Source organism: Gymnoscopelus microlampas, assembly GCF_963454915.1.
Source record: "Gymnoscopelus microlampas genome assembly, chromosome: 13".
NCBI lineage: Eukaryota > Metazoa > Chordata > Actinopteri > Myctophiformes > Myctophidae > Gymnoscopelus > Gymnoscopelus microlampas.
The window spans coordinates 14,449,265-14,463,115 of record NC_139950.1 but is presented as its reverse complement, the minus strand read 5'-3'; the positions used below and the strand labels follow the sequence as shown (position 1 = coordinate 14,463,115).

General features: G+C 42.6%; 1 protein-coding gene across 1 annotated transcript in view; it reads left to right on the top strand.

Annotated features, from left to right (window-relative positions):
* The window catches only part of abcc2 (ATP binding cassette subfamily C member 2), a 55,063-nt gene that overhangs the window by 25,816 nt on the left and 15,396 nt on the right, over positions 1–13,851 (top strand). The window contains exons 19-25 of the mRNA XM_084076623.1: positions 199–382; positions 993–1,131; positions 1,316–1,418; positions 2,127–2,346; positions 2,706–2,860; positions 4,493–4,648; positions 5,729–5,928. Of these exons, the coding sequence (XP_083932749.1) occupies positions 199–382; positions 993–1,131; positions 1,316–1,418; positions 2,127–2,346; positions 2,706–2,860; positions 4,493–4,648; positions 5,729–5,928 (1,157 nt within the window). The remainder of the gene's footprint in view (positions 1–198; positions 383–992; positions 1,132–1,315; positions 1,419–2,126; positions 2,347–2,705; positions 2,861–4,492; positions 4,649–5,728; positions 5,929–13,851) is intronic.

The following is a 13,851-nucleotide window of genomic DNA, read 5'->3' as shown; positions in this document are numbered from 1 at the left end:
GCTCTGAAAATGCACACGGCCCACCCACAATCAGCTGCTGCATTTAAGTGGTCAGATGGGTGGGCCGCGAATACTCTCAAGATTTTCAAGTGGGTCCTTATCCAGAAAAGGTTGAGAACCACTGCGATAAGCCATGCCAATACATACTGTGTGTGTGTGTGTGTGTGTGTGTGTGTGTGTGTGTGTGTGTGTGTGTAGACTCGTATCTTGGTGACACATGGAGTGGGCTTCCTGCCTTATGTGGATGAGATCGTGGTGCTGGTGGACGGGGTGGTGTCAGAGGTGGGATCCTACCACAGCCTCCGCGCCAGCAAGGGGGCGTTCTCCGAGTTCCTTGATACGTATGCCAAAGAAGGAAACAATAAGAGCCAGAAGCAGGCAGGTTAGTGCATCTGGGCTGAATTGCATTATACAATGGATTTTTTAGTAGCGGCCGTCAGTCTCGAGAGACCATGGCACAAGCGCACTTGGATGAGATCAGGTGGTGCTGAGGGAGCAGTGCTTAGTGTGGCTGTACAGTCCCACTCGTGAATGACAGTCTCTCTGTCAGTGATTGCACTTGAATGTGCAATCACTGACTCTCGCAGCACATTCAAGTGCTCCGCGTTAATACAAGTGTTTGTATTAACGCGGGAACAATGGCTTCCATTATAGCATGCTAACTTTACAGGAATAGAAAGCTTGGATCTATTAGCTTGGATTCCCCACCGATGATGTCATTGGTAGGCGGTTTTCTGAAATGACACTGACTGAGCAAGGAGCTATTCCATCCCCTAAAGCGAACCCGAACGATTCCTCCTCGCCTCGGATTTGGGTCTTGACTCCCCCGTCCCGGCCCAAGCCAAAAATATGTTCATCCATTTTTAATAGCCTCATCAAGTCAATAGCAACACCAGCTTATTACCAGTACACAGATCATTATGCTCTTAGTGAGTGTGAGGACTGTCTTTTCTCAAAATATCTCTCCATCTCCTCCTTTTCCATGTGGTCAGACCATGACCGGCAGGATGGTGAGGAGGTGGAACTCATCCCTGACACGCAGGAGCCTCAGGCGGACTGTGCTCCAGAGGATGTGGTGTCCAGCACACTGAAGAGAGAGACCAGCATCCGCCGCAGCCAGCGCAAGGGCAGGTCAGTGTCGGTGATCAAATAAGATGGATGGATTTTGGCCCTTCATTGATTAGGAGGGGAAACGAGTGTGTTGATGAGAAATGACTGTTGTCCACGATATCTGTTGTGTCTCTCTCTCTCTCTCTCTCTCTCTCTCTCTCTCTCTCTCTCTCTCTTTCTCTCTCTCTCTCTCTCTCTCTCTCAGTGTCAGACTAAAGAAGACAAGTTCCCTTAAAAAAGCAATTGATGTTGATGAATCAAAGAAAGGCCAGCGGCTGATAGAGAAGGAAACCATGGAGACCGGACAGGTAAACCAGGAGCTAGCCATGCGCATACACCCAGATGGGAGTCAAGGTGGGGTCCAGGGGGTCCCAAGAAAAAAAAAGTTAATTTAGCATTAGTTTAACCATATAAACATTGGCTATTTGAAAATAGCAGATCTACAAGCTCACAGTTTACAGTTAAGGCATTTAGCAGACACTCTTAATCCAGAGCAATTTACAGTAAGCAAGGACACACGATAATACATCATAATACATCAAATGCATACAAATAGTAATCTAATAATAAAGTAATGCATAAGTAAACCAATAATCTAATAATAACTAATACAACATACGTAAACCAAGAACCTATCATCAGCCTACATTGAAACTATACACACTATAGGATACCAGGTCAACAATGACCTGGCATCTGTCTACATAACATGCTATCTAAGTTACATTTTAGCCTTTGCATAATCCTGCAAGGTCGTCAAGGCTAGGCTAGCTCACAATGTGTCGCAGCACGACACGTAGTGAGCTTGTACAAAAAAAACAAAAAAAAATGTTTTTGTTTTTCTCTTGAAAAAACATTTTAACAACCCAAATCTTATATGGGGGGTCCCTCCCTGTTACAAAATATTTTCAGATGAGGGGTCCACGGCCAAATAGATATGAATTTGGGGGTCCTTGACATGAAAAAGTTTGAAAACCACTGCTCTAATAAAGCCCTGTCTTCATTTATTTTTCCAGGTGAAGTGGTCGGTGTTCATCCAGTACTTGCGTGCTCTGGGCTGGGGCTACTCCGTGGTGATCATTGTGATGTACCTGATCCAGAACTTTGCTTTCATAGGCCAGAACCTCTGGCTGAGTGACTGGACCAACGACGCGGTGGATTACTACAACATGACCTACCCCGCCTGGAAGAGGGACACCAGGGTCGGGGTGTTTGGAGTCCTGGGGGTGGCACAGGGTAGGAGCGGTGACGTTTTCTGGTTCATTGTTTTCCTCAAAATAATATACAATAACGTTGCTGTTGTCAAGCGGAAAACCTTTTAGCTCCATATTTTAACTTTTTGTGTTTTTTTCGTAAATTAACGCACTACTTGATCATACTACAGCGTCACACAAAAGCATCAAAAGTAGCAGTTGTAGATCTGCTACTTTTGATGTTTTTGAATTTGAACCCTGAAAAGTAACAGTTTTGGGACATATGAGGTTTCCACCTGGTTTTGGAGCAGGTTCAACTGACATTATAAAAAGCTGGCTTCATGTATTAAAAAATGTAAAAAATGTAAATGTTTTCTCTCTCTGTTTGCATTTCTTTTTCAGGTCTCTTTGTGTTCTTTGGCACGCTGCTCCTTGTAAATGCTTCCACCAATGCATCTCGAGTTCTCCACACCGCATTGCTTCACAACATCTTGCGTGTTCCCATGGTGTTTTTTGACACCACACCCACTGGCAGGGTGGTCAACCGCTTTGCGAAGGTGGGAGCAATTGTTTTGTCTGTTCATGTTGCATTGGACTTAGAGTGAAACTGGAATGTGGGCTATACTTTGAGAGTTCACGCCAACGGTGGCGTGTTTTGCACTACACGGGTGTGTGTACTGGAGCTCTTCACGGGTCCCCCGATTCGGAAAACACCCAAGACCTGTGCGGAGCCGGGTCTTGGGTGTTTCGGAACTTGGGTCTGTCTATCATTATGTGTAATACCTGAGTGGATCCGAGAAGACCCGTATTGATCAGGAGAGAAACGCAACAAAGTGCTGTTTTACTTGTATTATGTTTCAGGCTGACCTAGGATCAGGTTAGTGCAGCAGCGACATGAATGGCTGTGTATCTTGAATGCATGCGTACCATACTGCAAGGAAAGCCAGGCTCATTTGAAAACACCGGCGTGCAATCATGGATTCCTCTGACACTGTTGACCTGAACAAGGTGAAAGCAACGTACAAATCGAATATGAGGAGGTTAAAGCTACTGGCAACTCTCCTAAATTTGAGGTGACAGGTTACGGCTATCTATAAATGAACAGCACAGCCAAATCCTCAGCATAGAACTTGCATTATGTAAAAAAGTCTTTCAGACAGACGAAGGTCAATTTCAGGTGACAGGTTAAGGCTATCTATGAATGAACAGCACAGCCAAATCCTCAGCAAATAACTTGCATTGAGGATTTTGTTGCGTTCAAGTCTCTAGCTGAAGGTCCACTATTATTTCATAAAGTCCACATTTAATTTACAAACAAAACCTGTTGTCACATATATATAATTAATTCCTCTGGGCATATTTATTTATTTATTTATTTTGTATTTGTTTAATAATATGCACTTTATGGAAGGGGTGTCTGGGTCGGGTCTGTAAAATCTCGGAATAAATCGGATCTCGGAAACAAATTTCACGAGTCCAATTAGGGTCGGGGTAAAAAAAGAAAAGAAAGTCAGAACGGCTCGGAATCGAACCAAATTGTCACAGGTCCACCCGGGTTTCGGTTACATTATTTGAACAAAATTTCGGAACGGCTCAGAATCTGTTCGGTTCTTTTTTTTTGGAACTGTGAAGAGCTCTAGTGTTCACAACATATCATTGACGATACAGATGTAATCAAAAAGTCAAATAATGGCTGATATTTCGGCCAGACCGATTTTAGAAATGTTTTGTCTGTAACATCACGCTTTAATTACACAACCGATATATCGGTCGGGCTGTACTCATTGTGGCTCCCTATATTGTGGAACTTTTAGACCAATCTTCCAGCTCCAGGTCAGTCAGACCTGACAGTCAGTTGTATATGAAGACTCCACGGTCTAGCACAGTAAGGACGGGTGACCGTGCCTTTTCTGTGTTGGCACCAAAGTTGTGGAACAAACTCCCTTTGAGGATCAAACACGCTTAAGACCCACCTTTTTGCTGTAGAGGACTCCAAGGTTCACTTGTTGTTTTGTGTTTTGTGTGCATATGTTTAGCCTCTTTCTTTTCTCTGTCTTCGGACTGCGCCTCGTGTAATAACTGGATGGGGGGCGCACTACAAATCCCAAACCTAACCTATTACAAGGTGTCTTGAAGAACATATTCACAGTGGACGAGGCCATCCTAACCTACTGTAATGTGTCTTAAAGGACATATTCACAGTGGACGAGGCCATCCCGTACTCTTTCCGGGCATGGATCTTGTGTATGATGGGCGTGCTGGGGACACTGTTTGTCATCTGTCTGGCCACACCCTGGTTCACCGCGGTGATCGTCCCCTTGGCTGTGATCTACTACTTTGTTCAGGTGAGTTCAGGAACTCTATACTGTACTTTGTTGTTGAACTTCTCTTGGGTGTGAAGAGGAAAAGAGAGCAAGTTGAAAGCAGGGTTGGTGTGTCAGAGTGGGGCATCATCTTAACAGCCTTCTCTTTTAAATGTCAGTCGGGAAGAAGGACACAGATGTTTGACTTAGGGAAAAGTAGCAATACCACAGTGTAAAAATACGTTGTTACAAGTAAAAGGCCTGCATTAAGCCAAAGTGTTGGCATATAAATAAATTGGGGCCACACACTCCGTGAAGTAGCTCAACAGGATGAGAGTGAGAGAGAGAGTGTGATGGAGAGTCATTTATCTTTCCGTTCCTGCAAAAATATACGGGGCCCCAGAAAATGGGCATATTTTAGGCATAGTTACGAATGTTGATGATTAATCGTTCGTGATTAATTAATAATTGATCTGATTAAAGATTTAAACTCTTAAAAAAGAGTAGTATCATATCATATGTTATTCGACTTTAAGTATTAATCATTAATGTAGTCTTAATGACTATATACTTCATAATGTATAGTTGATATTGTATATCATTTGTATTAATAATCTAAATCTGCAAAGTAGCTAGTAACTAAAGGTGTCAAATAATTGTAGTGGAGTCAAAAACGACAATTCCCTCTGAAATGTAGTGGAGTATTGAAGTATTGTAGTGGAGCATGACATTGAAATACTCAAGTAAAGTATAAGTGTCTCTAAATTGTACTTAAAGTTGCACTATGTAACTTTCCTCTTCTACCCCGGTTTCCTGCGCAAGTGCTGACATTTTTACCATTGAGCTAATAGAGCCTGCCTGCTTGCTCAGGGGATAAATTCGTCAGATCCTGTGTCTAGGTGAGACATGACCTTTGACACAATCTAAATGTCTCAATAGAAGAGCTGGAAGACAAAATCCAACCACCACAATTGTATAAGTTATATTGTAACATACTCTACCATACAGATCGGACAACATTACATTGTATTCATTTTTTACATAGTGCTGCTTTAAGTACAGTACTTGATTAAATACACAGTGACATTACACCACTGCTGTGTCTTGTTTCTCTGTCCCCAGCGTTTCTACGTGGCCACGTCCAGACAGCTGCGACGTCTGGACTCGGTGTCGCGCTCTCCCATCTACTCTCACTTTGGCGAGACCGTGTCCGGTCTCTCCGTGATCAGGGCCTACGGGCATCAGGAGCGCTTCCTGAAACACAACGAACGCTGCATCGACGAGAACCTGAAGACCGTCTACCCGTGGATAGTCTCAAACAGGTCAGGGATTTGACAACTCCGTGGCATGCCTATAGTCTCACTTAGGCGATCAGAGGTCTCCATCTACTGACACGCCTGGTGACATCTAAATGTAATGTAGGGGCTAAAACTGTGTGGAAACTATTTGTGGAACCCCAATGTCTCTGGCTGACGAGCCTAGAGAGAGAGAGAGAGAGAGAGGAGGGTACGGGAGAATGGGAACCATAGCAAAATCCATTAACCCATTAAGACCTGAGGCCGATTCTACGAATTACTTCCAAATCCTAACAGTTTTCTTAAAAACCTATGTTGCTATATATCGTTGCTGTCGGGCAGAAACCTCTCATCTCCATATTTGAATTTATTTTTTTCATAAATGAATGCCCTACTACTTGATCATACTACAGTGGCATACACAAGTAGCATATCCACAAGCTTGTAGATCTGCTACTTTTGCCATGTTTTTATTTGAATCCTGAAAACTAACAGTTTTGGAGATATGAGGGTTCCACCCGAGAGAGACGATATAAACTGCTCAAAAAAAGTTCGGAAACTTAACTTCGGTCAATTATATCTCCCCTTTAATAATACCAATTGGTATTGTGTTTTATATCATTTTTATCGTTGATTAGTCACCTTTACAACGAGGTACAGCTTGTAAGGATCGTGCATTCTTGGAATGAGCAACACAGCTAAACGTGTGGGTAGCGCCTCCAAAAAATGTGCCAAAATCACCCAATATGCTTCTGTTGGTAATCACTCTTGTTTTGAGCAACCTGCCAGCACACACCTGCTGAGAGGTGTGTGCCAGTAGTCACAGGTGTGTGACTACTGACAGGTGAGTGACTGACACCTGAACATGGGTTCTGCAACTTTGTTGAGTTTATGTATGCTCCAAGCAGCAACACTGCCCCCATGGACTGCCACGTTTGTCCCTTCAGGATAAGGCCTGTGCAATAGGGCAAGTGAAGCTGGTGTTCCGTTACGCAGATTACGCATTATTTTATGTCAGCCCTGGTACCATTTGCAGGCAGGTGTGTGCCAGTCACAGGTGTGTGACTGGCACCTGAGCATGGACCCTGCAACTTTGACATCTGTCTTTGGTACCGTTGTGCAAATCTTGCCTGTAAATCTATGGTTCCTCAGTGAAGCAAGGGGTCTGGGTTGTTGTCTTCCTTGTTGACTTCCCCTGTCTCACAGAACTTGGTCCTAAGTTTGGAAATGGTACTAGGGCCAACACCAAATAATGCTGTCACTCTGCATAACGGAACACCAGCTTCACTTGCCCTATTGCACGGGCCTTATCCTGAAGGGACAAACGTGGCATCTTTCCATGGGGGCAGTGTTGCTGCTTGGAGTACAAACTCAACAAAGTTGCAGAACCCATGTTCAGGTGCCAGTCACTCACCTGTGAGGCAGTCACACACCTGTGACTACTGCACACACCTCTCAGCAGGTGTGTGCTGACAGTTTGCTCAAAACAAGAGTGATTACCAACGGTGTTCACTCTCCATTCCGACATCTCACCACTCCGACTAGTGGCTTCCGCGTGCGGTTAGGGTTAGGGTTAGGGTTAGGTATAGGGTTCGTCAACGTCGGAAAGGCGACATGTCGGAAAGGAGAAATGCACCCATTACCAACAGAAGCATATTGGGTGATTTTGGCACATTTTTTGGAGGCGCTACCCACACGTTTAGCTGTGTTGCTCATTCCACGAATGCACGATCCTTACAAGCTGTACCTCGTTGTAAAGGTGACTAATCAACGATAAAAATGATATAAAACACAATACCAATTGGTATTATTAAAGGGGAGATATAATTGACCGAAGTTAAGTTTCCGAACTTTTTTTGAGCAGTTTATAACAGCATTGCCAAACCAAAGTAAAGACTTCAGGTAGTCCTTCATGTTGAGATGATGATATGAAGCCCATACATTGAATTTATATTTCCCCAGACAGATCGCCAGGCAGAGATGTCTGATCATCTGGCTATAGGAGAAAGTACACCAGGCTGATCTTAAAAGTAAAATACATGCACTGTTGTCTTTATTTTACAGTTAATAAAACACATACAGTACCTCAGGGTGGGGACTGGGGACCATAACTTCCAAAATACAAAACATAAATCATACTCTTAACTAACAAAGGAAACCAAAAATACAAATATCTAACCTGAAAATAACCAACAGAAACAACTAAATGACGAAAAGAGGTCACCCACCCCTACACACATACCCAAGGCATTACATTTTCACAAGTCTTTAAATGAAAATGTGCTAGTGTTTGGAACATGGCTGGGCACCTACATAGGCATAGCATTTGGCGCAGACACATTTATAGGTGAGCCTGGTCACAGGAGCCAACCATTTGCAGCAAGTTCCACCTAGTAGTTATCCACTCACACTCAGACACCACTCAGTCACCATTCACACCAGCTGGTACTCAATCAGTCACTCCTCACCAGTGATTCACACACACACACACACACACACACACACACACACACACACACACACACACACACACACACACACACACACACACACACACACACACACACACACACACACACACACACACACACACACTCTTTTATCTTTTAATATATATTTTTTAAAGCGAATATTTGTAACTCAAATCTTTGTTTCTGGGGATTCTACAAATGTCTTCTAAATCCTAACAACAAAAAATACTTATGTTGCTATAATATCAGTGGTTCTCAAACGTTTTAATGTCAAGGGCCCCCAAAATTATATGTTGTTTCAGGGACCCCCCAGAGGCAAGGATTTTAGTTAAAAATGCTTTTAAAAAGACATATATTCAAAGATTTGCAAAAAAAAAAAGATTCTTCAAAAATAGCAGCTCAAATAGCTGATCTACAAGCTCATAGGGCGGCACAGAGTGCCGGGCTATGAGCTTGTAGATCTGCTATTTTTGAATAGTCATGCACTGTTGTCTTAAACCCACATTATAATGATAATAACTAGTGCAGTACCTGTTGTCAAACTGCGTGGAGGCCAGTCTATGAAGTCAGTTGACGTCAGTCATCTACTATGACACACCAGCTTGGGAGAATTTGGAGATCTCCATATATGGGCAAGGCCAATTTGGCATAAAAGCACTCACTCACTCATTGTGAGTGTTTTTCTTTTTTCTTTTTATAAAGATGGAGCTTAGAAATTGGTCTAAACTGGTTTTGAAAAGCAGGGGATTCTATGTCAGTTTCTTCAGTCGAGGACCGGTTGAAGTAAAGCACTTTTAAGACTGGAGGGAAACAAGCCAGTTAGAATATTTGGACCAATAGTCAGAAAAGCCTCCTTCAGTTATCTAGTGGGCATAATATCAAATGGGTAGGAAGAGGATTTCATAATGTGAAATTGTTTCTTCTAAGGGCATCAGAGAGATCTGCACAAAATGGGTTCACACAGCAGGGTGCACATACAGAGGACTCTGGCCTCAGGGGAAATGTGCAATGAAATCACCTCTATTTATTTCTAAGTGAAATGATGGAGAAACTCACACGTTTTATAGGATGTCTCAATATCTCGTTAAGCAGCGTGCTGAACACTGGCTCTATGGTCTGTTAATAAGATCATATGAGAGAATGGTTTTTCCATTTCCATTCAGCTCTCTGCGTTGTCTTTTCATTTCCCTGGTATGGTCATTCAGGGCATTCGGTTTTCAGAGACTTCATTTTAGGTTAAAAATAAATAAACAGTGCTCGGGTGGCGCTGTGGTAAAGTCCCTGCCCACCACGGAGGGTGTGAGTTCGAATCCACCGTGGTGCATTCGGCTTTGTTGAGCGTCTAAACGACCACAATTGGCCCATGTTCGGGGGAGGGTGGTATTGGTCATTGAACGTTCTCCAACGGGCTGGGGCGGCACCTGTCAGCGGGGAGTGATGGGTGGGAGGAGTAGAACGAAGGCTCTACGTCCTCCTGGTGGGGGCTCCTCACTGGCAGGTGAGGCCGTAGGATACGACCGCAGTGACAACACAGAAATGTGTGCGGGGAGGAATCAATTGCATAACAACTAAATTGGGGAGAAAAAGGGGTAAAAAATAATTGGCTACTCTAAATAAAAAAAAATCAATCAAATAAATACATGAACAAACAAACGGTATGTATATATAAAAACAACTGAAGCTACCAAGAACATTTAATGTTGTCTCTATTCAATGACATATAAAAAATACGGTGAAGCAGCATTCTGCTTTTACGGACCGACAGTGTGGAATAAACTCCCATTACACCTAAGACAGGCAGCCTCTGTCGATAGCTTTAAAGCACAGCTCAAGACCTATTTCTTCACTCTCGCTTTTAGCTGATTCTTTGGTTGATTTTTAAGTCCTCACTGTATTGCCTATTTTAATGTTGTTTTATGCTTTTGCTTTTATTTTATTTTATTGTCTCCGCCAGGCCGAAGGCAAGGCGAGAGAGTATGTTTTACCCTCCGTCCGTCCGTCCTTGTGTCCGTCCGTCCGTCCTTCTGTCTGTTACCAGCTAATCTCCGCCACCGTTGGCCCGGTCGCTGTGAAACTGCACACACACACTCCCTCGATGCCAAATTTTTCACATGGGCCTGTTATAGCGCCACCAGGAGGCCGTTTTGTGCAAAACCCATTGTTGGATATTACTCCTACAGATTTTATCCAAATATCACGCAAATCGGTACACATTATCTCTATAGTCATGTGATCAAGACGGATCTGTCCGATATTTCATATTCCATCCTGATTGGCTAAGGTTGGCTTCCAAAGTTGGCAGGATTGGTCCGTTTTGAACAAAATGTCTCAAATCATGAACGCAGCGTGTGATTTCCGTGAAAATTTGCACGCACTTTCCCACTAGGACAAGGAAGAAATGCCCCCCTTTTCACATTGGCCTGTTATAGCACCACCAGCAGGTCTAATTTAGCAAAACACATTTTTGCAACAAAATGCCTCAAATCATGAATGCACGCACATTCCCACTAGGCCGAGGAAGAAATGCCACCCTTTTCACATTGGCCTATTATAGCGCCCCTAGGAGGCCACAATAACGACGTGACCTGGCGGAGACCTGTGCTCCGAGGAGCACTTTTTCTAGTTTTATTTTTGTTTGCTTTATTGTTAAATTTGTTGTAACTGTAATTGTATTCTTACTCTGTAAAGCACTTTGCGCTGCATTTCATGTCATGAAAGGTGCTATACAAATAAAGTTTCATTATTATTATAAATTACACCAAGAGCACTTCGCTCCCACAGCCTGTTAGACTGCAGAGCGGTAGGCTTCAGTAGGAGAGAGTCCGTATCACCCAGACTCAACCTTGACTCACTGATCAGAAGTACTGTAAGTCAATGTTGACATAAATAGCATTTAAAGACTTATTAGCTAGTGACATCACGTTTAAAAAAGACAAAACACCACAGCATTGCTGGAAGTAGGACACTGGCTAAGATTACTAAAAGATAGTGGGGGTAGTGGGCGCCCGCTGGCCTAGTGGTCCGGGCGCATGCCACATACAGTATAGGCTCTAATACAGCGTGTCGTGGGTTAGAATCCCGATCCCAATGACATTTTCTGCGTCATTCCCCGTGTCTCTCTCCCTGTTTCCTGTCTTACTCTACTGCATACTGTCAATAAAGCCCAAAAAGCCCCCAAAAATATCTTTTAAAAAAAAAGCTTTATTTTCTTTTTAAGATTATTGAAATTGACCAGAGTGACTTTTGCAATTGCTGAGTTTAACATCACCAGGCTGCAGTGGTGGAAAGTAACTAAGTACATTTACTTAAGTACTGTACTTAAGTACAATTTTGAGGTATTTGTACTTTACTTGAGTATATCCAATTTCCAATACTTTTACTTCTACTCCACTACATCTCAGAGGCAAATATTGTACTTTTACTCCACTGCATTTATTTGAAAGCTTTAGTTACTAGTTACTTTTCAGATATAAATTATGACATTATGAAACATACATTAACCACTTTAAACCTATTTTATACCTAAGCTATTTGAAAATAGCCGATCTACAAGCTCACAACGCGTCGCATCGCGACGCGTTGTGAGCTTGTAGATCTGCTATTTTCAAATATTTAGTACTTTTACTTTTGGTACTTTAAGTACATTTTGATGCCAATACTTTTGTACTTTTACTCAAGTAAATTTTGAATTTTGGACTTTTACTTGTAACAGAGTATTTTTATATTGCAGTATTGGTACTTTTACTTAAGTAAAGAATTTAACTACTTTTTCCACCACTGCTGTGGTTACAAGTTGGGGGAGGGGGGTGGGGGGCTAGTAGAGGGCTAGCGGCAGAGGAACTTGGACAATGGTGCAGATGTTTATCGTTAGAAGCTGCTCAGTCCAACTTTAAACAGTTCAAAAGGGAACTGAAATTAGCAGTAAGCACCTTTCCATTCGTACCAGGACAGATATTGAGTTCTTCTTATTCCAGAAGGAATCAAATCCATAGAATATAGAAGGCTAAAAACACTCTCCCTTTGTGTAGGGACTGAGCCGGAGAAAACTCTGGGGAAAACACTTTTTACTTGAAAACTCCTGAGAAAACACTTTTTATTTTAAATATCACTGCAAGGAGCTCGTAATCATGTTGTACTTGATTTCTTACACATGGAGTTTGTGCAAATTGTGCCAACATAAACAAGCACTGTTTGGGTGGATGGATAGCTGTCGATTAATGTAAAATAAAAGTTTGACAGCAAGAAAAAAATAGTTTGTCTCCCACTATGAGACTGACCGTGAAACCTCCAGTTGCTAGGTGACCAGAGTTCCAGGAGGTTGCAGGTTGCCTCTTACAATGTCTGTGTTCAGTGTTGATTGTTGAGTGCTGTAGCAATTATGCCTACTTACTGGTCGTAACTTCAGCATGGTACAGGACGTAATATTCCATAAATCATATAAATATCATTTATGAATTATTACAATATATAATAATATATTGAAACTTACGTCACTGTAATAGTAACGTGAATTCTTGTCAGACTTGCAATAAATATCCCAATAGTATTACTGTAAACAGAGGATAAGGAATGACACACGCCTTCTTAATAACAGTAGTCTCCAAATTTATTAAGGTAAATAAATACACAAAATTGATCCGAAATGCCAATGCATTTCCTTGTACGTCATAACTATGTGATTTATGTGTTCTTTCATTCAACGTTTAATGACAGGCTGGTGCTGTCATCAAAGGTCATGACTTAGACCTATTGTAGACCATATTTTGAGAGAGGCCGGTACGTAACACCATGTTCTCCCTCAATATATGTCAACTAGAGGACCAGTTAGATAACTTAGAACCAAAAGCAAAGTATTAGTTCACCCACTGAAATGAGGGCTTAAGTTTTAGTAGATAAAGTGTAACATAGGATATCGTGTGGGAGAAGAAAGAATTGAACAGAAATTAACTACCACGCTGTCTGGAAAAATGACATATCATGGGGCCCTTTAGGAAGAAAGAGACCGACACATACATACAGCCTATCGTCAATTGTTTGCCATAATTTCATGTCGAGTCATACGACCTGGGAGTCCTTTTGTAACAGTCTTTTTTCAGAGTCCAGTGAGCGGTCAATCTCTGCCAGGGGTACGGTGGGAGAGATAGAGTCATTGGACTGTGCCCGACCCATCTTCTCCCACCCCCCTTGGCCTTGTGGATCAGGTCAGGATCAGCAGAGAGCAGCACAGCAGGCAGGACAGGCGCAGGAAGAGAGCGCGAACTGGCTGACCAGTTCTTCTTATAGTCAGGAGGAGGGTCTTCCTCCTTTTTGGCCCATTGGGGGGCGTGTTAGAGGCAGCTGTGTGGGTGGCAACTTCCCTTATTACAGAATGAAAACTACATTTCTCTGCTAACTTTCTTGGGGACCTTCTACTACTACATTCGACCGGATATTGGAAATCACGATGAATTTAGAATTGTCTAGGTACTAGACGTGAAGG